Source organism: Rhinolophus sinicus, chromosome 4 (assembly GCF_057876585.1).
Source record: "Rhinolophus sinicus isolate RSI-liver-muscle chromosome 4, RSI-T2T, whole genome shotgun sequence".
In the NCBI taxonomy this organism is placed as follows: Eukaryota; Metazoa; Chordata; class Mammalia; order Chiroptera; family Rhinolophidae; genus Rhinolophus; species Rhinolophus sinicus.
Genome location: NC_142504.1, coordinates 73,063,509 through 73,090,972, shown reverse-complemented (window position 1 = coordinate 73,090,972; position 27,464 = coordinate 73,063,509). Strand labels below are relative to the sequence as shown.

Here is a 27,464-nt window from a genome sequence, read left to right as displayed (position 1 = left end):
TTTTACTGCACTTGTCGAAATGAAAGACCCTCTCTGTCACTCAGATGGGGGAACAGCACACAAAATGTTCCAGAGACATTAGTGCATGCAGATGGCACTGGCTAGGAAAAAGGGACTTACTTTAATCTCTGAAATTCGGCAAAGGCTTCGTCATATGCTTTAAGGGGAAAAAAAGAGAAGTTAGAATTTTCTCATCTGGAACTGATGACACGCAGGGACCAATTCTATAAAATTCACAATGTGAGGTCAATGTGATCAGCGCAGATACAACTAAGCTGATTTTCAATAAGACTACATCTATGCGTTCATTCTACAACTTGATGGACTTAACGAGCAAATACTTTTTAGGTAGAAAATGTGAACTAGTGGATTTTAGAAGCTTTCAATTCCATGAGAGACCTTCAAACCCTCAAACGGAAAGGCAAAGATTAGCTCCACCAAACATAAAATGGGAAAAGAGGTCTGTTTCGAATAAAAGTTGGTCGTTTAATAAACATCCTGAGCATCAAAAAGGCTTTTCTTTTATTAAATGATCCCACATGCCATGGCCTCCGAGCTAGACAGTTGAATGTTTCTATGTTATGGGGTCTGGCCCATCTGTTTGTGTTAAAGATTTAGCACAGGGAGTTACTGCATTCACAGCGTGTGCCATGCTTGCTTGAAGCAATGCCTCTATGCCAGGCAGGAGATGAGATAAAAGACAGTGAGACAAGGAATTGAGAGCTCTACAGTTCTAAAATATTTTTTTCTGAGTCTGCAGAGTAAGCCACAAAAGGCAGCTTCATTTTGAAATCTCTCTCACCCCGTCTTTAAACTTCTCTGTCGTCTGGGAATCATAATATTTCACATCTAGAAAACATTTATATACGACTAGTCTGCCCCCCCCCCCCCCCTTTTACAGGTGGAAAAAATGAGCATAAAAGTCAGGCTTAAAATCTCTGGAGAAAGACTAGTTAGGGTAAACCGAGCTAAGAGCTCGGTACTCTTCTTTTTGCCCATGTCACTGAGAAAGAGGCACAGGAGAGCCAATGTGCATTTGGTGGCAGTGTCAACACGAGTAAAATAATCCACAGCTTTGGTTTAAGGGGGATTTGAGAGCAGGGTAGTTAAATAAGCTCTGATGGGCCAGAGAGTAAAAGTAAATTTTTAAAAAGTTTTAAATTTATCTACCCATGTCTTGTTTGCCTTTTTCTATCGTGTTTCAAAGTATCAGACAGACTGCGGAAGAAATCCCTTATCACTGTAGTATGTGACTCAGGCACAGGCACAGTGTGGCCTGGAATGTCTGAGTCCTGGAGGCAGCTGCTTCCATTCCCTGAAGAGACACTTCACCAAGCATTTTCCATCATCATAGGCAGGAGAGTGGGGGTGGGTGTGGGTGTGGGGGGTAGTGAGGATAAGAAACTCAGCACAAAACAACTCAATGCAGGGTCAAAAGCCTGCTCTCTAAATTATGAACCTGCTTTCTCAGGATTAAAACACTGAGCGTTACGGCATATTTAGAAAGCATTTTAATATATGAAAAAGTGGAAGAGAAAGTCAGTCCCCAGTCTCCTTTAGTAACTTCACACAGGCTTTTACTTTTCCATGAAATAATAAATAAGATGAAGAGTATAGTACCAGGAGAGGGAGAAACGGCAACATGTTTTTAAATTTTTATTAATGATTGTGTATGTTTTAACTTTTTAAATTTTAACTAATAGTTGTGCATCGCCTGTCATCTATGTTAGGTGGAAGCCTTTTGTCCAGATCTCTCATGACTTTCTTCTCCTCTTCCCAGTCTCTCCAGAACCCCCCATCCTCTCAGCAGATGACCAAGAAATCTGAAGCCACAGGATCCAACTTTTCTAACTACCTTCTGTTCTCCTCAATATTTATCTTTGCTTATTCACTTACTCCCCTCTGGTTTCTGAAGAAAAGGTATTGCTGCTCCTTTCCAAAGTCAACACTGTCACCGGTGCCCTGGATCTCCAACCTTGCATTCTTCAGAACTCTGATACATCAATTATTCCCCCTCACTCACATCTTCAATCCTTCCGACTCAGCTGATTGCTTAGACTCCATGAACATGTTCAAATTTCAGTCATCATAAAACTATTCTTTTTCACTGTTTGTTCTTGCTCAAGTGATTGTTAGTCAATCTGCCCTTCTTTGTCAGCATCTTGAAAGAGTAGTGTTTATTTTTCACTGATTCCCCACCCACTGAATTCTTGCTTCTACCACTGTGGTTGAATTTAAACTGCTTTATTAAAATCTCCAGTCACCTTTCAATAGGCGAACCTCTTTTCACACTCCATTCTTTTTAAAAAGCCCACCTCTCCAAAGTTCAAATCTGCAGAATATGCATTTACCTTCTCCTGAAAGATCCACTGTCTTCTGGTGTCCCGTTTTGCCATCAAAGAGCTCCATTACATATTTTCCTTTATCATTCGGAGTGGGCTCATTGATTTGCAGCCAGATCTGCTCCCCGGTGACCCCACTCTTAACTCTGTCTGTGTACTTAATGGCAGTCTCACTGTTCAAATCAAAGAAAACGTCATTGTTGTTTGTTTTCCTCTAGAGCTGACCTTTACTTTGTCTCTTATTGAGGTCTTAACATAAAGTTTTGCAGGCTTTCATATAATATGGGATCCACATATGTTCTACTGCTTCAGAGAAATGATGGACGCTGAATCACCAAACTTGGATTCCAAGGCCCAGGGTGGGGGATGGGGGTGGGGGGTCTGACAGTCTCACATTTAACTCCCAATAGTAGTCTGGGGCCCAGGCAGATTGCAACACCAATACTTCTCAGTGATATTAATTATCTTTGTTTGTGCTTGGGCTTATTTGTGGGACTGAGGGAATCTTTGAAGTGAAATGGCCAAGGTACCTATTATATTACTGCATATTTCATGCAGATGGTCTATGGATAAGATAGTCAAAAACAGAATTAAGGAGGTTCATCTGTGGCTGACATCCATTGACATATGTGGTTACAAAGCTATTTAAAACATTCGTAAACATGCATTTGGTAGTAAGGCCAAGAGTAATGAAAAGCTGAGTTGCTGCCAAAATGAATGAGGCACATTCTCTGCCCCTGAATATGAGTTTCTTGGTATTGTATAGTAGTTCATGAGCAGAGCCATCCATTCTGTTCTTTTCTTTACAAGAGAATACAAGCAAATAGAACAGTTTCATTTGTGATCTGATGGTTTAGTAATGCCACTTTTTAGATGAAATAAGAGAAAGATAGAGGTGGATATATTCTCAACGATGTTAAAAGTCACTTTACGAAGAATTTGTTAACATGTAAGGAAATAAGGAAAATGGGCACTAGGCAAAATTACTTTATTTTACTAACAATTATGCATAAAGAAAAGATGGAGCTATTACCCCAAAATGTTCACACTATGACAAGAAAAACTATGGATAACATCCTATTTTAATCTCTTTCTAACTTGTAGTATGATATTATAAATATATTTTCTAAAACAAGCATGTATTACGTTTGTAGCTATAATAAGCAAAATGAACTTTTTAAAAAAACAGAAAAACAAAGACCTCTGCCAAAGAAAGTTTCTGTTTTCAAATAAATATTCAGCATTTTTCTTATACAGTACATTCTTTAAAAGATATTAAAATTAAAATGCCATAAAATGTAAGATAAAGGAACCCATCTGTACCCATAGACCTCAGCCTGAGCAATATATATGTCTTAGAGAGCTAGAAAGACAGATAGTTCTCTGCTTTACTATGATAAATGTTTGAGTTCTTTAATCTTTGGCTCACATGCATAATAGTACCTTAAATTTGTAAAGCACTTCATGGTTTACAAAGTACAACTAATTTCATTCTTTCATTGGGTTCATTAGTATTATAGGATAGAGTAGGTATTATTGTGTGAAACTCAGAAAAATTAAATGACTTGCTTAAGATACAAGGGAAGATAGGAGCAAAGTCAAAAGTAAACTTATTTCAAGTTTTTTTCCATTGTGCCACATACCTACATAAAGACAGTGAAGACAATCCTTGACTCCTGAATTGTTCATGGGCATGTGGATACACAAAACACTCATTTAGATGACTAGACCGAATAATGTAAAAAGTTTATGTCTTGCTAGTCTATGTTTGCAAGTTTGTTCAAAACTCAATGCTATAAATTTTTTTGTACAAGTAATCCTTTTAGAGATGATGTAAAGCCTTTTGATTGATGATTTAATTAATTTATCTGCTCAGTCTCCAGACTGATATATTAGAATGTCTTAGGTGTCACACAGGAATTTCCTGGAATTTTATCTATTTTGACTTAGAATTACTTTCCTAAAATATATTCTGAAAGGAATGAAAGCCCAAGAATTCTACATTGGAATTTCACTTCTCATTTTTTTTAGAACTCAGGAAATCAATAGTAATAAAATAATAAAACAGTGTTCTACGTCACAAGAAAGTCATTTTAAGGAAAACACAAATGTTTGTTTTGTGGTGGGTCCCAGTTCTGATTAAATGTTAATCTAGATGTTTAATGCTACTTGAACACAGGGGTAGTGCCATAGCTGGGAGACTCTGGAGCCAGGCCACCTGGGCTCAGCCCTCTACCCACGACGTAGCTGTGGGACCTCAGGTAAGTCACCTCTCCTAGTCTGAACCTCCTCTTCACTGAAGTGAGAAGTACCCACCACAAAGAGTTGTGCATGTTAAATAAATGTATACCTCTCAATGTCTTGGAGCAGTGCCAAGTGTATTGTAAAGATCCACTGAAGGGAAGATATAAACAAACTCGTTGTCTGCCTACTCCTGGGGATGCCACAGTGGCCAACTGCTCAGTGGGGCTCGCTCACAAGGATTTTAAGAATGAATGTCTGCTGCATCTTAAATGTGGACTGAAAGTGGTTGTGCCCCATTAGATTTCTGTGCCAGGCGGCTATTTTCTTTCAGCTCAGGAAATTTCAAGGAAGCACAAAGGTTAAGGATAACATCGAGTATAAATGGAGAACTCGTTTGACTTAGAAACCTGTTTTGCCTCTTGGAATCCCAGAGGTGAACTTGAATGGAATCCCTCCAGAACTACATGAAGGAAGCATGGGATTAGAACAGATCTTCAGGCTCAATCCTGTTCAAATACATTTTCCCAAAGTCATCTTGAGATCTCCCAGCCTTCCAAGGGTGGACAAGGAACATGCTATGGCCAACTGTGCTAACTGCTATACACAACAACAATAACTAACCCAGACACGTCTCTGTATTAGGTTTCTTTGGTGAATGGTCACTAATTCACATAATGGGAAATTTGTGCCTCCTGGTGTATGCTGCTTTAATTTTGTTCCAGACCACAGCATGGGTTAGCTGTGTGTAGAAAGAGAGGATCGGAATCTGGTTCTGGATGCCTCACAAAGCAGAGAGAGACCAAGCATGGCCATCTTGAGGTAGAGGTCACATAACAGAGATTTCTACAAATTATGGTCCTGCCCTGATCAGAGACAGATGCTGTTAGCCGTCACTGACCTCGTCATGCACGTGTTGAGGGAAAGTGCTAACCTCACACTAAGGGAATGTCCTGGGTGTTTCTGTCCTATGCTCATCAGTGTCAGACCTGAAAAGTCAGAAGACTCCTTACCTGAGAGTATGGAGGGATGCTGTTATTTTTCCCACCTTTTTTCACTCCACTGGAGAAAGAATTTCTACACAACAATTAAGTTCCCATTTACTTACTTGTGGGACCAGTTAACTTTTAGATCGTCCAGGTAGTAGGTAACAAAAGAGTATAGCCGGATGCCCTCAGCTGTGCTCTGGATCTTCAGGTCTGTAGCAGACAAAGCTGAAAGAAGAAGACAGCATATTTCATACACCTGTAAGCCCGTCCAGAATAACGAAGCACTGTTGTTGGTGAGAACATTTTAACTTACCTATTTTTTTACATACTTCACTCATCAGTTCTTTAAAGGCTGTGGATAGATTCATAGACAAAGCTTCAGTATAAAAATGCTCAGTGTAGGGTCAAATCTCAAACTGTTAGTGAGATATCAAAAATATCTGTCTAACAAATAAAAACTCAAAGACACAGACAACAGTATGGTGGTTACCTGAGGGAAAGAGGGGGAGGTAGAAAAGGGTAAATTAGGGGGCCAAATATACAGAAGGAGATTTGGTAATGGAAGGAGATTTGACTTTGGGTGGTGATCACACAATGCAAAATACAGATGATATATTATAGAATTGTACACTTGAAACCTATATAATTTTACTAATCAATGTCACCCAATAAATTTAAAATAAATAAATAAATATCTGTCTGGTGAAAGATATTGGTCACAAGGTGCTCTTGGAGGGAATAACTCAATTTTAATCAAGTTTTAAAAGATCCCTGATTTTGTTTTGATACTTTTCCCTCTAACTCTTTATAACTGTCACCATATTTACATTCTAGAGGAAGAGCCACAGTGAGATTCCCAGGAAGGTTTTTGGCTTTAAGAATCTCTTCTTTTTAAGTCCCAGGAAGTCTTAGTTCACATTAGAGGATGTATTCTTATCGGTGTCATCAATTCATAATGAATTAAACCATCTATCAACCTGACATTTCTCAGCCTGATAATGCTTTTTGCCAATAAACACATTTAGTCCTGCCTCTACCGAGAGTTAGAAAGGTAAAATCAGACTTCTGCTGTTTGTTAGCAATCCTGTTAACGGTCTTGTTCAGGAACAAAATGGGAAGTTTAGGGGTCATATACAGGTCTTCGTTATCATGATACATTTGTTCTTGGTAGTCTCTGAATAATGAAAATGGCTCTCTTGCTCTGCTAATAACTGAGAGGCTTAGAGTTTCACATATAAATCTTTCTGGCCACCTTTTAAGAGTAGATTCTTAAAAACTACTTTTCACAGTAGTTTTTGATCCTGTAACATTTTTTTTACAGGTGGAAACCAAAAAGATTTATATTGAAAACAGACCCCTAGTGGACTATAGACTACAAATTCTCTGAGGATCAAAAGTACACTTCTGATTTCTAGGAAGACTAAAAGTGAAGTGTTTTTTTTTTTTTTAATATAACGGGAGTTCACTCTGCTGGAATTTCAATGAAAACAAAAATCTGTGGATAAAAAAATCAGCATGACTTCAATCATCAGCTGAGCCTCACTCATAATTCTGGTAACCTATACACAGAACACGTAAAGCAGATCCCAGCAGTAGGTGGACTCACCTTCATCCACAAGCTTCAATCTGCTCTTATCTTTTCCTCTGTCATCTTTCAGGATAACTTCATAAGTCCCAGCATCTTTCTTGGAAAACTAAGGGAAAGATAGATGTATCACAGTGCAGCTTATTGTAGCCTCAGAATTTGGTGTTTGCATTTTTAAGGCCCTGTGATTTATTGCCATCAAAACACACACTGAACAAGCATCTAGCCATGTCAGCAACGAACAGTTCCCAGATGAACCTATCCATCATAAATTGACCAGTTAGCAGTCCTGATTTTTCACCCTCTAATGCTCTAATTGATTTGAGGCCTAAAGTCCTTATCCTTCATGCTGCCTTCATATTAAAAACTAATGATCACATATATTTGAAAGGTACTCTTTTAGATAAAAAGTAGATAAAAATCTATCCTTAAATGAATATTATGTCTGATTGTACTTTTAGGGAAAAAGTTATCATGAGGCCTAAGAGCAAACGAAGAAGGATCCACTTAACTGCCCTGCCACTCACCCATCTATGAAAAAGTAGCTCAAGTATTGTAATGTCCGGACAATATTGGTTGGACATGTGACAAATCTATGTATATCACGTGAGAGAAACTTTTGTGTACCTACAGCTTGCTTTTTGGTGAAGTCAGGGTAGGGATCCTTGGAGCAGTTAGAAGTAAGGTACTAAAATGCCCGGGGCAAAGGAATATAGAATCTAGTCTCTGGTTTTTTGGAAAAAGTGGGGTACAGAACTAATATATTACATTTCACATTTACAGTCACCTACCTCTGTTATAAGCAGGGTACATATACCATCCTTAAAGTCATGCTTTTCATCCACTGATATCTCCCTCTCGTCTTTGTACCACATGATAAGAGTCTCCTTCTTAATATTTGCCACCTAGAAGAAAAACCGTAATTACACTTCTTGAAAAAGGGAATGCTATTCTTATGAAACTAAATAATTCTTAATGTAGCACTGGATAGAAGAAAATGCACTAAACTTAGAATCAGAAGCTATTAAAGGAATCAACTGAAAGCTATTTTAATTGATAAACAGTTTAGAATAAAATGGATACAAATGAATAAACCTAAATCAATAGCATCTGTATTTCAAGCAGTAAAAATTAACTTTAAAATCATATAGTGGACAAGAAAAAAAAGAAAGAATAGATAACACATACCAACATACAAACTTAAATTAAAATAAAAATCTGAAAACCATTGGAAGACAAATCCCATTAGATTAAAAGAGTCTGTCACATAAAATCAATGACTTTATTAAAGGAACAGACAAGTAAGTCCCAATATATATCTAAATATTTTTAAAAAGGTAAATGAAGCTTTGAAATAAATGTGGAGGGGAAGTATGTTTTTAAATTTCTTTTAATTAAAAAAATGTTTTCAGTTTTGAGATGTAATTGACATATAACCATAAGTTTAAGGTGTACAGCATAATGATTTGATATGTATTTATATAGCAAAATGATTACTACAGTAAATTTAGTTAACATCATTAAGTAGAGTTTAAATAATTGCTCAGCAATTTTGAGGATACTCATTTAAATCCTATATTCACACATCATATCATATCATGAATTTCAAATGAGATAAAGACTTCATATTAATTGTTAAATGGATCTTGAGCTTTATCTACAATGTTTTAATTTTATACAAAGAAGCGTATATTCATGTATTTCTTGTGCAATTAAAATTATGTGAAAAAAATAAAGAGCTTCATACAAATCAAGAAAACGATCCCTAAGACTCCACTGAATAACTGGACAAATGTACACATAATTCCCAAAGAGGAAATACAATTACAAGCAAACAGAAAATGTTTAATCTCATTACAAACAATGTTATGCAAGTTTTAAAATGTTTAAAAAAATTTCAGTTGATAAATTAAAATAAGAACTAACACTGGTAACTGTACAATGAAACGAGTACACACAAACATTCTTTATCATCCTATAAACTTGTTCCTGAATCACAGAAAGTAAGTGCGTTATTAGGTGACATTGCTTATGATAGAAATGACCCGATTGGAAAGTTGCATCTGGACGGGGAGGGCCTAGAAATGGACGCCATGGCTCGGGCTTCTCTGAGTAAACCGAGTCTTGTAATTTGGGCATGGCCCTTGTGGAGACCTGGGAAGCTCTGCCTAGGGAGTTGTCATAAGAGATAGTGGCTCCTTGGGGCATGAGGTATTTTTAAAGCCATGTTGTTTTCTGCACCTGATCAAAGTGGATCTTGTCTCCTTGCACCTGAGTTGTCATCTCACGTTGGTGAAGGGAATAGCTCCTGATGTCGACTCTTGCAGGAGAGGAATGCCCAGTACCACCCTGCAGGCAAGCTGGGGTTCTTGTCCTATATTCTTTTGAGTATACTAGTTCCAAGTGGGGCCCGTGATAGTCTCATGAGACTAAACGTTTAACTGCACATACTGCATTAAATATAATGAATATTTAAATTGCCAAATGTACATAAATTGCTATAATAGTGAAACAAAGAGCTATGGGAGGACAGAGGAAGGTTCATTCTACCTGGATTGAGAAGGGGAAGGCCTTAGGAGATGATTGAGCTGGGCCTTGAGAAAGGTTTTTGTCAGAGAAGCTGTAATAAGAAGGCCAATCCAGGCCATGGAACAGCATAAATACAGAATTATGAATATTCAGAACCTATTTCTAGGTTGTTCAGAATCTGGGTATGAGGCTAATTCTGAGGAAAGCCATCAGACAGGACACCAAACCTTGCCTCCCACAAGTCTAGTGCAACAGGTAGCACAGAAAGAAGGAGGATGGACATGTAGGTCTCTGGGAAAGGGATGGTTTATGGGGCATGCAGTGTAGAGAAGAAAGTGAGGAGGGGGCAATGTGGTAGCGGACAGCTAGGGGGAGAGTGAGGCAGTGAGGGTTTTAGCTGCTGCCTGAGAAATCATTTTTCAAGCTCTGCCGTTTGCTAAGAGGCTGAAACCCAGAATTTATCTTTCTTCCACATTTCTGGTAGACTGCTGTTTCTTTGAATTTCATCAGACCTAGAAGAGACTGGGGCACTTGGGTTCTGGCTTTTATAATGACAACTACATGCCAAATGCCAAATCAATGCTTCCACCTTGGAGTACCTGTCCACTATCACGACCTTCACATTCCAACCTAATCCAGCAGTTCCTTATCCAAAACATTTTGATGACTCACTCAGCTGAACAATATCATATGCTAAGGTACAAAATAATTCAGCATGTGATAGGAAAAAAAATTTTCTAAATCTTCCCAAAGGCCTAATAAAACAATTGATTGTGAACTGCAAACTCTTTATCAATCCTCTCCCACATGGCAGCACAGTGGTGGCCAATACACAAAGGTATTGTTGTTCTAGTCACACAATTTAGATAGGAAATTCTAAACTTTCATGGCAAAACAGTGTAGCTGGAATGATTCTGGAATAGATCTACCACTTAGAATGTAGATTTGGCTTAAAACAAAGACAATGTGAGATTCTTCTGAAATTAGTAATTTAGTAAGAGTGGGGGGAAGAACAGGTAGAGCACAGAGGACTTTTAGGCAGTGAAAATACTCTGTATGACATCTAATGATGGATGTATGTCATTATGCACTTGTCCAAATCCATAGAAGGTACAACACCAAGAGTGAACCCTAATGGAAACTATGGACTTTGGGTGATTATGACGTGTGAATGTAGGTTCATCAGTTGTAACAAAGGTACCACTCTGGTAGGACACATTGTTAATGGGGGAGGCTATGTGTGCATGGAGGAAGGGGGTATGGAGGAAATCTCTGTAGCTTCTCTTCCATTTTTTTGTGAGCCTAAAACTGCTCTAAGAAAAGGCTTATTACACAGAAAGAATAATAGTCTGTCCTTATTAACTAGGATAATTAATAGGAATGCTCATGTTGTCTTCCCATATTTTTATATTGCTTTACTTTAAATGTTTCTTGCTAACCAATGATTACAATAACATTCAGCAGTAAGGAAGTGTCCCTTATCATTTGGTTCAAATGGAGGAGATGAAAAGTTGATCTTTCTCTTCTCACATTCTATTTTATATTTATATCCCTTGTATCATATACTAAAAATTTATCTACTTCTTACCTTGCATTTCAATAGTACATTACATTCACCAGTCACTTCCCAGCTCAAATACTCAGCAAAATGTGGACCTATAAAATATTAATGACACCAGCAATCACTCTCATAGTCATGAATACAAAATCAAAGCTCATTCTTAAATTCTAATGTGATTTATAGTTGAAGTGAAAATTTTAAAATTCAAGATTGAGTTTGAAATATTTTAAATGGATACATACTTAATAATAAACATTTTCAATTTTTTATTTGTAGGGTCATTAACATAGCAATAATATTCATTTTAATTTGTTATGTAAATATTTAGTTCAAGAAACTGAGGCTTTCTCTTTACTTGCTGACTATTTTTACCTTGTTTCCTGATCCATTCTTGCCTCTGGAATTCAGATTCTTTCTGGAGCTTTTTATAAACTAAAAATTGAAAAACAAGTAAGTATGTAGTGATATAAATGTACATGCCAGTCGCTGTGCTAAGTGATTTATATTCATTATAACACTCATACATCATGACCACTGTGTTCATTTTTAGTCTTCATAGATGACAAAATAGGCTTAGAAAGGTTAAGTAATTTATTTAAGGTCATGCAGCTATGCAAGAGTGAAATAGTATTGGATACTGTGAATGTAGAGATCCATTGCTTTGTTAAATGCCACATTTTAAATCTTAGTGGTTTCCACAGTGGCTTATGTCAGCTGACATACAATCTAGTTGTAATGTATGATTGATTAGGCATACACTACTTTTGCATATTTTTCTTCTTAATTTAATTAATTTAAAGTAAGTACACATCATAAGATAGTATCACAGTTTGTTTCTGAGACACATATACAGTCTTGGTTATATCGCAATCTCCTTCACTGGAGAATTTCAGTTGTAAATATTTGTTTATATAAGAGATAACTTATATACAGATTTACATGTAGGCCAGCGGTAAATTTGGTGTCCTTTTAAATTAACTTCCATTTCTATGAAATGAAATACTGTGGAAAGTATTAACTGATAACTGTATTTCAAACATGGGACTCCAATCAAGAAACAATTCATACTGCCTTCCACATGACCATTTTTGTGCCATGGGGTATTTGCATTGAAGGGTGCAGCAAAGTCTTCCAGTTCATGTTCCACAGAATTCTTACCATCTCCAATGAGAACAAGAGTAGAATGGCCAGTTGCTCTTCCATCTTGAAGCTGAAAAGTATATGTTCCCTCATCCTCATCCTGTAGCTTTTCCATGAACATTTCAATTATACCAGTATTTCGGTCAATATGCATCTTATATTTCTTCAATGTGAAAAGACAAAAAGAGAAATCAGTGAGGTAGATATGATGACAATAAGCCTAATAAAATAAACACAAACTCCAAAGAATCATAACTTTAATTAAATTTCTTGTTAATAAGTTTTCCTATAAAATGTCACAGAATGAAGTCTCAGGTCTGGGATCAACTCTATGGTGCAATTCAGGCCCCAGAACTTCCCCTGTGGGAAGCCAGTCTCCAACTAAGAACAAATTTTTGCTTACATTTCCCATACCCTATCGGGTTTCCCTTACCCCCTACTCTTGAGAGTACTCGCCCATACCTCAGTGGAAGGAGAAACTCTATTTCAGACTCTCCTAGAAAACCTGACTTAAGGCAGTAATTTGCACCCAATGAATTAGTATGATTTGAACCAACTGCAATGAAAATGAACAGTTCTTCAAATTCAGAGTGTGTGTGTGTGTGTGTGTGTGTGTGTGTGTGTGTGAGCGCACGCGCGCGCGCATGCACACAGCAACATGCAAGCATGTGAGAACATGAAGGAAGAGGGTCGATGCACACATATGCATGAGTATCCCCTCAATGGCTGTGTCAGCAGAGAGTGATGCCAGCAATATTTTTCCTTCCTCTCTGTTGGCCTGGTGATAATTACAGCTGATGAGAACATTTTGTAAATAGGGAGGAGATTGACCATAGTGGACCCATGTGTGACTTGTTCTGGATCTATACCATATGAGCTGAAAAGAAATATACTTCATACTCCTTACCCATTCTCCCCTTCACTAATGAATACTCAAATGTTTTAAAAACACATTTCAATGAAAGGTGGTTAATACTGACCGCAAACCACACCTCTTCCCTGTCTTTTAAATCTCCCATTTACACCTGTGATAGAGGTGAGAGCCAGGGCCCTTAAACCCAAGTTCTTCAGTTCCACAAAGCACCGGCCTGATCCTGGTTCTAGTGAAGTCTGTCTGGGGAGGTCAAATAAAGCGCAGATGTTGTAGCTCTATCTATAGAATTTATGTTTACATTAAAAGCAAAAAAGTAGATATAGATATGCACAATCACCTATGCAAATAAGATATGAACAGACATACACAGAAATGTAGAAGAAACCCAAAACATATATACCAATGTGTTCATTGGAAAGTTGTAAGAATTTGTGATTTGTCCTTTCTAAGTCTTTAAAGGTTTTTTCTTTTCTTTTCTTTTCTTTTTTTTTTTTTTTTTTTAACAATAAGGATGTATTGCATTTTCAACCAGAAAAGCAATAAGGATATTTTTAGTGCATTTTTTTCTGAGCCATTGGAACAATAGTGTACACTTTCTCCATATGAAGAACTAGTAAATCCCTGCTGGGGTTTCTGATGTGAATGTTTGAGTTCAGGTCAGGGTGTTGGCTCCTCCGCCTTCTCAAGGGAGCAGTTGTATTTTCATAGGTGACTATACTTCTTGATTCGCCTGGAATGGTCTCGGTTTATGACTGTTGTCCTGAAAAAATTACTACTAGTACCCTCTTTCATTCTCAAAGATGTCCCAGTTTGGATAGTATGATATAATCAATAAGTTTCCTCTACATTTTTTACATGTGAAATTTGAACTCCTCCACACCACATCCAGTGGTTTTCATAACGACTTACCTGCATTCTAATAGGCTTCCCCAGCATATTCTATAACGATATGTTTAGAAATCTAAAACGTGTAAAACCTACCGGCCCTTCAAAAATTTCCTTGTCGTTAAATATGTAGTTGACTTTAGTATTGCCAGACAGCTTCTCAGCCTGCATCCAAAACCGGACCTGGCCTTTCTCCAAAATTTCAACTGCCAACTCTGACTTAACTGGGACAGCTATAAAAAATAAAAATAAAACAGTAATTGGTACTTAAGTTTTGGGGAAGTCAAAAGTTATACGTGGATTTTTGATTGCGTGGGAGTCAGCACCCTTAACCCCCGCAGTTTGAGGGCCAGCTGTATATTGGTAACCAGTTGTCTTGATTCAGACTTTTCTGACAAATGGAAAAACACTCAATGGAAATAACGATGTAGCATTTTGCTTCTTGCAAAGCCTAGAGGCAGTGAGAGTATTGTAGGGAAAGCATAATACTGAGGGATTGACTGTCACTTTGAGCAAATCATTCACCTTCTCAAAGTCATAGCTGTCTCTCAACTGTAAAAATGAGGAAGACGAACTTACCACCCAGGGTCCTTCAGCTAACCTCTGTGACTCTCTATTGTGGCTTTGGTTAGGTTTACTTACGGACAATAGCAAAATACGATGAAAAGAGTCTTGGACTAGCCCCAGGAGAGGTGCAGCCTAGTCCAACACTGGCTACTAGCAAACTGTGTAATATTAGGCAGATAACATATCTGGCCTCATTTAACTAATTTATAAGTGAACTGAATTGAATCGAATGTCCTAATTGGCCAAAATATTTTCCAACTCCAACATTCTATGATCTTAATTACTTCAAAATATTTGGAAAGAAGTTATATTTGATTTTTTTCAACTATTTAACTCACTTTGGAGGTTTTTAAAAATGAATTTTGAAAAATAATTATTTTTGACTATATATACAAGACGAACTAGCTTGTCATTTAAACCCTATGCATCCCAGTGGTATGCCAGTTCATTTAAGTTCTTATGCCAAGCAAAATTTTTCAGAGGCAAGCGAGTCACTATTGAGAAGCTGTACTAAAATGAAACATGGCTTGCCTTTCAAAGTGAAGGAACTATATGCTATCTCTGATTTATAGCTGTATTGCTTAAGCCATTTAAGTTGAAATTTTAAAAGTTGGCTGACATCTCTCAAAACCATTTTCTAAATTTCTTTTTCCCCCCCACACCTAAATTTCTTGTAGCTTGTAAATGTTGTTCACAAAGGCTCCTCCAACAATGGTTCTGTATCAAAGGTGGCTCCAGAGTATACTCTGTGGGAAAACGTGATTGTTTCTCAAAGTTTCGTAGTCTTTTAGGGGAAATGATCACTCTTTGCTTTCTCTAAACAGTTTTGAAACCTATCTCAAAATTTTAGCATATGCTATATTTTAAATTATAAACTTCCTAACTTATGCCAAACTTGTACCAAATGTACACTAATTGTCCTTTGTATTTATCCTAAAACTACTCTTTTCAAGTTTTAAGGGATGCCGTTCATTGGCACTGTTCCACATTCACTGTAAAACTCAGTTATAGAGTTGTTCCAATGCAAAGCTAACAGGAGGCTCAGACATCATCTACTGAGCGGTGTCACATGGTGGACAGAAGATGGGCTCTAATGTCACACCATGCTCTTGGACAGTAATCGCCTCCTGAAACGTGCTCCTCACTTGCTAACAGGGAGATTATCTGCCTCACCAGGCCACCAGCAGGAATGAATGCAGTCCCGGAATACATTAAGACACTGAATAATGACCAGTGTTCAAGAAAGGTTCGTTTTCTTCCTCCCCTGATTTTACTGATGACAAAACTGAGTTCCAAGAAAGGTTAGTAACACATCTGGTGGCAGAGCTGAGACCAGGGTTCTCCCCTCTGTTCTGTGTTCCTCCTGGTCTGGGCTGTCCACTCTGAAGGACACCAGCGGTTTTCCAGTGTGAGCATGTGTAAGGGAAACAGATCATGGACAGACCCCAGGGTGGTGAGGGCAGAGGCTAAGCTTTTTCTCTACAGGATGCTCCTGCTTGCTACAAGTAAGTCTTGAGGGGAGTGGAAAGTAGAATCTCTCCTCGAGAGGTCTGGAGACATCATTCTGGGGAATCTAATACATGAGTGACGCAATTACCCAATAGGTCCAGAATGGTGGTGGATGGGGAGAGACGCGCCCTCCTGGAAGCTTCCAGCTCCCTTAATGTTCACTGTCCTCTCTGAGTAATAGGAACATCATCTGGAGAACACTGGCCACCAGGAATAACCACAGAGGGTGTGGTGGCAAACAGCAGGGGCACACACAGACACAGCCCATGTCCTGGTCAGTGTCAGCCCACCTGGACTTAAGCCCAGGTACCAGCTGTGTACACTTGGTCTAGTTACTTAACCTCTCTGGGCCTCATGTTCTTCATCTCTAAAACCAAATCACCATAGTACCAACCCTTTTAAGGTCATAGTGGAGTTTAAATGATACATCCCATTTAAACACTTATATATAGCCTGGCATATAATAAGTGCTCTATAAATTTGGCTATTAATATCTTGGTGCTTCTTTCCTCCTTGAGTTGCTTCAACAACACCCTATAATTACCAATTGTAAAATATAATATATTGACACCTAAGAGGACATACCAAACAGATATAATTTATGTATATATGCTTGTGTGTATCTGCACACATAGAATATATATATATATATATATATACATATATATATACACATATGTATATATATATATGTGTGTATATATATATATATATATATATATATATATATATATATATCCCATATATATATGGGATAATAAACAATGTTTAATAATGAAGAGATATTTATACAGTATATTGACAATACCAAAGTATATCTCGCACCATCCCCCCAAAAAAGTACTTGCTCTTAAGACAATATAAATATATTCAAATAAGCTACCTCTCTACACTGCAATTTACTATCAATACTGGCAAGACAGACTAGGTTTCTATTTTTAGCTTTATATAGTTAATTTCTTCCTTCTTCTCAGCCCTAAATTTCCTTAGGCTCTTTTTGCTTGCAGTTCGTTTGCTCTAGTAAAATATCTGTTATTTGTAGGTTTTACGCATATGTTTTGTGGTTTTCAAAATATTTTTGAAAACAGCTTAGAACAGGAGAATTTACTGTGCCAAGGGATAAAGGAACACCATACTGTGTATCACACTGTGTGAAAAATGAGACCATTTAAAACCTTACAAAAATCTCAAGAGAATGACTTATATGTGAACATATACTAAGAGTAAGTGGGCATGGATTGAGAAATTAGACAAAATGCTTGAAACCAATCATCAGATCTCTGAAAATGTTCATGTAGTGACTAATCTACCGTGTTTCCCTGAAAGTAAGACCTAGCTGAACCATCAGCTCTAATGCATCTTTTGGAGCAAAAATTAATATAAGACCGAGTTTTATTTTACTATAATATAAGACCCGGTCTTATATAATATAAGATCAGGCCTTCTTTTCATTTTTGCTCCCAAAGACACATTAGAGGTGATGGTCCAGCTAGGTCTTATTTTTGGGGAAACACGGTAATAGTGGTGGGGGAAATAAAAGTGCTGGAGCTGAAATATTTAAAATGCTGCTTTGATGGGCTAATGCAAAGTCCTTTGGGTTAGATTTGATATTTGCATGTCAGAGTTTTTAACACATTCTCGGGTTCTCTTCTCTGTACCTACCCAAATGCCACACCAGGTCTCTAATAAAAGGGTGTGCCTAAGTTTGCTGCTACCCTCGCTCCTAGAACTAATAAATAAGAGTGCTTATGCTTCTTCAAAATAAAATATCTCAGTGTAAATAACTAACATCAGGCAATCACTATCTCTGAGTCCATATGATCACTGAACTTCAGGGAGGCAAGGGCACCTCCAGTTCAACAGTAACACCCCATTTTCTCTAGCCTCCACCATTTAAGCTAAATGTAAATGTGATTTGGACTAGCTATTGCCTAGACACTTTGTCAATGTTTATTGTCTGACTAACTAGATTGGTGGATGCTGTTTCTCTCCATTTCTACCAATGTATGAGAGAGACCGTGGGAATATTAATGGTGTCTGCCTGTCTACTGGGGCTCTGGCTGTGTTTAACACAGTGACCCTCTCTTTCGTGCCCTACTTCACAGCCCTGGGAACACGAAGGGAGGACATCCTGTGCAGTTTTGAGACAATTCTTCTGCAAGTTCTTCTATGATCACTGCTCTGTTTCAATTCATATTTATATTTTTTTCTGAAGAGTGCAAGGATCAACCAACACCATATTGATTATCTCTCATAGCATCTCTATATGGTAGGTGCTATAAACTATTACAACAGCCATTTCCAGGGGAAAAAAACCGTGGCACGGGGAAATTGAAATGATCCGCCCAGATTCACAGGGTGGTTCCAAAGTACAGAACAAAGAGAGTACAGGCCAAACCCCTGCCTTCCATACAACTGAAAAATATGTATAACTGTTAAGACACCATTCATGGTATTACTTTACCAGTTTTATGGTGAATAAGTGTAGAAATGAGAAATAGTTGTCCCCTAGAATTCAGAAAGTCTGCATCCTACATGCATACCCATAGGTACCCCCCTGTCTGCTTTGCTGAACAAAGTTGGTTTTGAGAACATTACATTTGAGGCCAATAGTCACCAACAATCTCACAATCAAACAAGCAAGCATCCCCTGGGAATGGAAGAGACGTCAGGCTATCGGTTCTAGAGCAGCGTTTGTTTTAAATCACAGCCTCTACTGAGAAAAGAATTTCAGGAAAGCTATAAGCCCTCTCCCTAGGAAAAAATGCACATATACAAACATACAAAGTTTTGCCTATAGTCTGAGGTCAGGGTATAGTTTCCTGGATTCCTGAAACTCCTGTATTAGTGAAGGAATTATATCTTTGGGATTAGTGAGTGAAAACACATTCCTGATTTAAAAGAATGATTATATGCTATCTGTTTCTGTTTGTTTTCTCAAATTCTAGGGTATAACTTTCTGGATAATTCACTACTTTGGCCAATAGGTGCTGATGGCAAGAGGTCTTATCAGGCCAGTGGAACTTTCCGAGTGTCACTTCAGACTTCTTTCTCTTCTTTTAGGTGTCAACTGTGAAATTTAATCATTTATGTGGAAAGTGCTTTATTGAAGCGTTTGTAGATAGTTCAGAGAAATTCTTTTTCTGACCAAGGCATCATTGCCTTATTTTCCAGGAGATTAAAATTATAGGTAATGTCTTTATTTAGAGGTATGATTCTTTTATTAAGTGCTAACATTAAATTGCTTAGGAAGTGATTAGTTTGTCTAAAAGACATAGGAATTAATGTATCCAGAAGATATATATGTATATGTGATTCCAAAATATGTAGGCAAAAAGTGAAGAACTTAATTACTCAGCTATTACAGCTATGTAAGTTGCCACTTCTCTATGAAACAGAGCATGAAATATAGTTTCTATGTTAGTTATTATTATTTGTACCTCTTGAGAACAATGGCAAAGATAAAAGTAGCCCTTCTAGAAAGTGCATTTGTAGCTCCCAGTGTATATTCCATTATATATTTTTTCTTAATCCTGTCGGAGTTGTCATCTGCCCTATTCCAGAACTTTCCAACCAGTAGGATTGTTAAACTCTGTGAAAGTATTGTGGTCACTTACTTGGGAACTTGTGTTCTTGGCTGAGAGCAAGCAAACGTTTCAACTCTGTAGGGAGAAAAAGAGAACAATTAAACCTTAAATTACGGAAAACATAAGTCACTTGATCCTAGAGAATCATTGAGAAATCGAAGCAGCATTAGACTTGTGACTTAATTTATTTCAAACTTACCTTCCTCATCTATGAAGTAGCTTGATGCTATTCCATCAGTGTCTGTTACATCGCAGGAGTAAATGCCCAAGTCTTCCATCCCAAGGTCTTTGAAGGTCATTTTCGTCCTTCAGAACAGAATATTTATATGAGAAATGAGGTTGTGTAGGGTCTATGGACCTCTGTTCGGCATTGTCCCTAGGCATTTGATATGCTACTCCTTTCATTTGGAGCACTTGTTCCTACGCCCCTTGCTGACTGAAAGCCTACTCATTCTGGCTGATTCTGGGAAGTCTTTCCTGACCTCCTCCTAGGTGTGATGATGATGGGAGCGGGGAAGCTGGTATAAGTCTCCCATTCCCAAGCTATGTTGCATGTCAATACATATCTCAAGTAAATAAATTTTTAGCTGATCAACCCTTGCTGGAGAGCCTAAAATTTTTTCCCCCACAGGGCAGAACCTGTTGTTGGTAACTCCAGTGCCTCTCTTGGGTCATCCCTGCTCTTCCCTTTTTTAAGGTTATCAAACTGCTTTGGTACTGCCTAGTTCATTTTCTATATAATAAGTCATGGTGTGCCTTTAGGGATAAGATCTGTATTTTTTACTGTCATGTCCTCCAGGATCCAGTGCCTTCTCTGGCACATTATATGTGCTTAATAAATATCTGTGGAATGAATAAATTATCTGGTCAATGATCTAGTTCACTGGGATTTCCAACTTTGGTGAGTTATATTGCTAGTCAGTGTCTAAGATCAGCCAAACATTTAAATGTTAGTCAAATGTACAAACTGGAAGAAAAATTTATAGTTTGTCTTTTCTTTGACCTATTTATGTTTTACTTCAAGGACTTCACAGCATAGTGACAACAAGATGTGCTTTGGTTATATTCAGTATTTCCTTCCCATTCTCAAACAAAATTACTATTTCTTTCTTTTGTTCTTGATATATATTGGGCTTCTTTGTAATAGAAATAATAGGAATATTTTGCTTTACCAAATACAATCCAATATGGTTGGTACTATAAAGATATAAAGATTGATGAGTAAGGCAAAGTAAAAAAGAAAACTCAGAATGTTGAGGCTACAATAAGAAATAGATCATAAAATTAATCCCCTCCACTATTTTCCATTCTACAGAAAAAGAAATCCGAGGTCCATGGAAGTTACACACTGCCCCAGGTCACATAGCCAGTTCCTGGCAGAGCTGGGACTAGAAATCATCTACCCTGTGCTTCCCATGTAGAGCTCCTTCTGGTGCATGATTGTGTCACTAACAAGTGGTGGTGGAAAAACTAGCAGAACAGATCATACCTGACCCATTTAATTTACCATGTCTTGAATCAGCAAGCAGCAAGTTCTTCCTTGCTCCCTCCCCATAAGCATCCTCATCATTACTTGAAGATTTCAAAATCTTGTACAATAATGAGACTCATTTTTTTAAGCTTACTTTTATGCCAAAGCTCTTCTAACATCATGAATGAGATGGCACTTTAAATGGAATAATGTAAAGGATTATTCATAAGGATTGTTATTTTGTAAGGTTTATACTGGTATAAACCAAGTATTTCAAATGGAAAGCCAAGAGCTTACATCATCCTCCTGTTATGAAAAGGAAACTCATGATTAGATTGAAACAGTCCATACTTGTTGCCTTTACTTTCAACTTCCAAACGTGGAGAGTCTTCAGTGGATACATAATCTTTGGACCAGATGAACTCAGAATTTGGAGTCATCTGATCACATTCAAAGTTCAAGGAAATGACTCCATCATCATCCACACTTACAACAAGCTCTTTGGTTCCTAGAAGAAAAAAAAAAGAGGCACTGATATTTTCTGGTAAAATCAATCAAGTAAGAATTCCTTACCTCAGGATCCTTTACTTTAGCCTTAAGGCAGGGCCTGGAGCTTGTGAAAGGGAAAAGCCCAACTGCTCACTGTGACTGACAATCCTGCGCTACAACTCAACTTTTATGCTGTAACATGGAATTAAATAAATGTACTATGTTTCTTAGGTAGAGCCAACATCATGGAAAGTATTGTTTGGACAGGGCAGAATAAGAATTGGTTGACATGACTGATAGCTCAGTTATGGGAGTAGGTTGATCATAAATAAGGGGGGGAAAGCAGCTTTGGGAAAAAGGAAAGTTGAATGGTCCTTACCAGGACCTAATTCATGACTTTGCTTCAAGAACACACACCCATATCCAACTAGTCATCAGTAAAGGACAAATAAGAGGTAAAGAAACCAAAGGGAAATTGAAGGGGAGAAAGCAGAGGTGATAAGAATTGCCTATATTCATATGTTCAAATTTTGTAAATCATTTAAGAATGGAGAAATATATGAATCAGACAACCATAAATCAATCTAAAGATGCTCCTCTAGATTAGAACCACAGCAACCTAGAAATGATTGTTGTTGAACTGTGTGGAAATGAATTTCAAGAGATCCAGGAGTTTCAAGAAGATTGGCATTTAGATTTTAAAACAAAACAATTCCATTAATGCTGTAAGTTCTTTTATTTTTGAGAGTTATAATAAATTGCACCTACATCTAGCATAGCAATTGAAAGAGAGTTTGTGCAGCAGGTGAAATATTTACATCTACACCAAAATCCAATTTGAAAGGTAAAAAGCTCTTTGCAAATTGACATGCATTGAATTACCAGTTTAAACTTGACTTGCTTCCAAATAATAGGAAAAATATATTTCATCTCAAAAGGCGCAGCTTTATTTTTTAAAAAGCACAAAAATATTTCCAACAGCTACATACCAAAGGATTGAAGAATTTCTCTCTAGATTGTATCGTAAGAAGCCAGCATCCTGGCCAACTGTTCAATAAAACTTGTCAGGGGGAAAAAATTGCAAAACTTCACTCAGCGGAAGATCAAAAGAACACAAGTGCCCAAACAGTGAACAGTAACACTCACTGGAGAATTCCATAGACCGTCACCTGGAATCTATCCATACTTAGCTTGAGATGATTCTAGCAAGACTAGTTGGTTATTTTCTCTCAGTTGTTAAACCCAAAAAGAGAGCAAAGTAAGAAGCTACTATCAGCAGGCACATGGAAAATAAGAAAAATAACTGCAGGAGAGGAGGCAGAAAACTAAAAAGCAGGCCCTAAAGCATTATTTTGTAGATGGACAAATGGTTTCTCGCTCTATGAGACATCACCGTATTGTAACACTGTACAATAAATAAGGTTGATATTTATGGCTCTGAGTCAAACAGAAAAAGATAAATAAGGCTAGTACACTGCATCCAAGAAGATTGAAAAGTATGTACTGAAGTGTATAATCTATTTTATAAGAATTTTCATCAAAGGGTCTTAAAATGACATTTTAAAGTATCGATGCTTTAGCAGTCAATTCTCAGGTAAATGGAACAACTGGGTATTTAACACAATAATTTGTGTAGGTTTCTAAATGGCCAACTTTGGACCCAAACCCATGCAACCTGAAGAACAGGAAAGCCCTGCTTAATTGTTGTCTCCATTGCTTTAGTTACTGAAAGAATATAGAACGGTCTCACTGAATTATTCTGGAAAATTAATTTTTGTAAAGTACTTGGAGATCTTTTGTGAAAGTACAAAGCGAAACAAAAGATGTTATTTTTAAGTCCCAGGCAATATACGTATATGTTTCCACCTTAACTTATGAGTCTTACATCATGACCTTACAGCTAGGTTCTAATGTAAGAAATCATTTACACTTTTAGAAAAGAACATGTAGTTTTTTAAAACAGCCTTAGATTAAAATTTGTAATTTGAAATTAAGCAATTGCCTGGAGAGACAAAATAAATAGGATTTAGATGTAATGTCAACTAGTATCTAAGAGTTTTCCACATCTGTGAAGCTTTTCTTGATTAATCATTTATAATCGGCACATTGTAGACAATATCAGTAATGGGTAGGAAAAAAAGCATGAACATTTTTCCAATTTACACACACATAATTGTGGATATGATGTGTGCTATTGGTTGATTTACCTAAATAAAGTGAAAAAAAGAATTAAAACCGTATTCGACATTTCAGTTTTAAAATTCAAATACTTATTAAGATGAGTATTTAGTTAGATTTCATTTTTCAAAAAGTTGCACTGGTTGTTATTTTACAGATATTTTCATCTAGCTAAAAGGCCATCCCCCTTTTCCAAGAGGCTGAGGTGGAAAAGTGGACCAAAATTTGTTAAGACTTAGATTTTCTCAGAAAACGACCTTTGAATCTGCTCAAGAACGTGAAGAATTCAGTTAAGAAAACAGGAGATTGGGCTATAGAAAATGAAAGAGATTATTTTGGTCTGAAAAGGATTTAAGAAGAGTTGTCTCTAGTCAGCTAGCTGCCTCAATCCTAAAAAAAATCCTTAATATGGACACAAAGGGATATTGTATAGAGTGGCATTTTAATGGTCCCTCCATGCTTGCCGCTACCCCCAGTATGTGAACGGGTAAGGTATGGCCCAAGGTTAAAATAAACTATTTGGAAATTTATTCCATCCCACTTGCCTCCCTCCAAAAAAAGATTTTTAAAACAGATCAAATGTAAAAGCTGAAATAATATCACAGTAAACTTCCCATACATTTCATAATATGATATGAAAATTCTTTCTCATATAATTTAGCTTTTTACATAAGCATTAATGGATCAGTTTTGCAAGCTTTAATTATATGTCCTTCTCCATGGTGCACGCATGCATATGTGCATGTGTGATGTTTAAAAAAATGGAGAGTGACACAGAATAGAAGCAGATAGAAGCAAATTAATGTAATCAGCCACAAGTAATACAAAGTTCCACTATGTTTTAGGTGAGGACCACTGGCTGACCCACCACTTTTGCTGTCCCCATCGTAAGCTCCATTGACGCTTCTCTCCCAGCTTGCCTTTCATAACCAGGGCATTCATTTATGAGATATCTGAGGTTATCTGTGCAGGCTGTGGCTGCAAAACAGAATCACATTCACTGGCCAAATCATGGTAGTCATTCATTAGTTTTTTCATTTACTAAATGACTACTATAAACCAGGACTAGGCTCTCATACAGAAAGAAAAGGCACAGTTCCTATTTTGAAGGAGCCCACAGTCTAAAGCAATTCACAAGCTTGATTTCACACTAGAATTACCCAAGAAGCTAAACAAACAAACAAAACTGAACCTATGCCCAGGATCAGTCCTGGAGATTCTGATTTAATTGGCCTGAAATGGAGTCTGAAATGGAGTCGATATTTTTCAGAAAGTTCTTGGCATAATTCTAATGTACAGCCAAGGTTTAGACGTACTGTCCACAGGGGTGAAAGAGATCAGTTAGTAAGCAAATATAAGTACACTTGTCTAAATCACTGGAGCTAATCTTTAACAGTTAGCCTGGTTTTCTGCTTCAGAACCCTTCAGGACTCCATCACTAGGCCACCGAGCACACTTTTACATTCTCTGCTCTACTAGGTTCTATGACCAACCAGTATTTAGAAACTGGGATTAGTCAGTTGTCACCTCAATCCCAGCTCATTATTTCTTCTGGTGCTGGGGTCTTCTAAACTGCCTTGCTCCTAGTGACCAAGTCCTAACTTCCAGTAACCCAGTTCCTGCTTGGGACCCTGCCTTGTATCTGGGTTCTGCCCATCACCTGAAGTCTCCGGCCTACCGCTGTTTTTCTGATAAGACTGCCTGCAGCCTGTACCGCCAGTTATTTGGTGCCCTCCAGATCACCTGCCACACCTTGGCAGGTGCCTCATCTCCCATCTGATCTGGCTTACCTTGCTTCCACCTACACTCCAGGCCTGATGCAATCAACACAGATACTGTTTGATAAATATCGAATATCAAGAAGAGAAGTGTACCAACAAATCTACACTAAATAGTTTTTAGCTTATTCTTGCTATAGTCTTTTATAGCTAATAGATTTCTGGGTAAAGCATGACACACTTAGCCCGTTTTCTGGATCCTCATTACCAACACAATTAGACTTCGTGACAGTGGCTGAGCTACATCTGCTGGCATGTTTGTTGACATCAAAGGGACACCAGTGATCCTACCAACCCTGGGGGATTAGGTTAACTTTGAACTGGAATTCAAATTACACTTGAGGTATCTTGTTAGATATATTTGAGGTTTGCTGTTACATGGTAAGCTTTATTTTCTATCTGAAATTTTAATAATGCATTCCAAAAGGAGTCGTTCTTCTGAAATAGCATTCCAAGTTTCATATCCCAAATCTTAAAATTGATAACTTCCACCCCATCCATTCTAACATAAAATAAATATCTGAGTAAAAGTAATATGTATTTAAAAAATTAATAAATACAAACAAGCTTAGGCTACATATAAGTTTTCACAGGGACTTATAAAACCTTAATAGTCTATAGCCTATTCAGCTACGGGAAATATTTTATGAACATCTAGCCAACTCTCATTACACCATGCTGCGAACTCTGGCTTTTCCACTAGATCATAATCCCAGTATGTAACGATAAATGTCACATCACTCTACTCCTGGTGCTCACACAGCATCTGGCATGTAGTAGATGCTCAAGAAACATGTTGCAAGAACTAATGGGCCTATTGCACAGGAACAAGTCCAAGGGTCTCCTAGGTTTGGTGCCCCTCATGGCAAAGTGTTTTGACTTTGTGTATCCCAGGATTCTTTCCTGGGCTGTGAGGCCAGTGGTTTCTGAGTAGGTTAATCTAGTGTTGTTTAGTATATCAAAGTCTGCAGCTGTTGTTTGTAGTTATATTTTGGAAATGGAATGGCCACAAAAAATGACTTTTTGTGCCTTATTCCAAACTAATGAAACAAAACTCTCATCCAGGAGCTCAGCAGCAGACTCTTTTTTGGTGGTAAAATTTCCATAGTGATGGCTTTGTTAATGTCATGCCTGGCCACCTGCCATTCTGCGGCTATGGATGAGAAAACAATAAATCAATTTACACTTTCTTCAGTCAATTGTATTTGGATCCAATGCTTAGTGTGCTTTTAACTTACCATGGTTAGATTAAGAGTTTACTTTTATAGTAATCTAAATGTTGTTCTTACAAGGGTAGATTTTGCTGTTGGGTCCTTTTGGCACCTTATATTTCCTTACAGTTGGTACATAAAGGGTCTGATTTCTATAGGAATATGTGTGCTGGTGTCTTCATGTGTTACCTTTTACCGGCATATATGTTCCTAGCATTTTTCTGTTTTCTCATGAAATTTTGCAAAGGGGACTTATATGAAAGGTGACACTCTCTCCAGACACACCCACCCCACTTTGGTATAAGAAGGTCACTTATGTCCCACCCAGCTCTAAAGGGTAATTATAAGAATAGTTGACAGTAGGTTATGAAGTAATAGGATGAAAGGGACAAATATTTCCTCAGAGGGTACATTTGATGTATTTTCCACATATCATGAAGTGAGAACAGAGTTTTCTATGTGTATATTTCTTTTCCCATCATAAAAATAAATATTACATTATGTATTGGCTCTTCATTTCAATTTGAA

General features: G+C 37.4%; 1 protein-coding gene across 2 annotated transcripts in view; it reads right to left on the bottom strand.

Moving 5' to 3' along the window:
- Positions 1-27,464, bottom strand: part of MYOM1 (myomesin 1) — a 126,583-nt gene that overhangs the window by 5,889 nt on the left and 93,230 nt on the right. For both annotated transcript variants that reach the window (XM_019755764.3, XM_019755765.3), the window contains 13 exons: positions 21,632-21,788; positions 20,009-20,115; positions 19,840-19,884; positions 14,243-14,379; positions 12,406-12,550; positions 11,620-11,679; positions 11,275-11,342; positions 7,949-8,062; positions 7,179-7,266; positions 5,886-5,924; positions 5,692-5,797; positions 2,352-2,515; positions 121-157 (listed from right to left, as the gene is read on the bottom strand). In XM_019755764.3, coding sequence (XP_019611323.3) covers positions 121-157; positions 2,352-2,515; positions 5,692-5,797; positions 5,886-5,924; positions 7,179-7,266; positions 7,949-8,062; positions 11,275-11,342; positions 11,620-11,679; positions 12,406-12,550; positions 14,243-14,379; positions 19,840-19,884; positions 20,009-20,115; positions 21,632-21,788 — 1,267 coding nt within the window. The remainder of the gene's footprint in view (positions 1-120; positions 158-2,351; positions 2,516-5,691; positions 5,798-5,885; positions 5,925-7,178; positions 7,267-7,948; positions 8,063-11,274; positions 11,343-11,619; positions 11,680-12,405; positions 12,551-14,242; positions 14,380-19,839; positions 19,885-20,008; positions 20,116-21,631; positions 21,789-27,464) is intronic.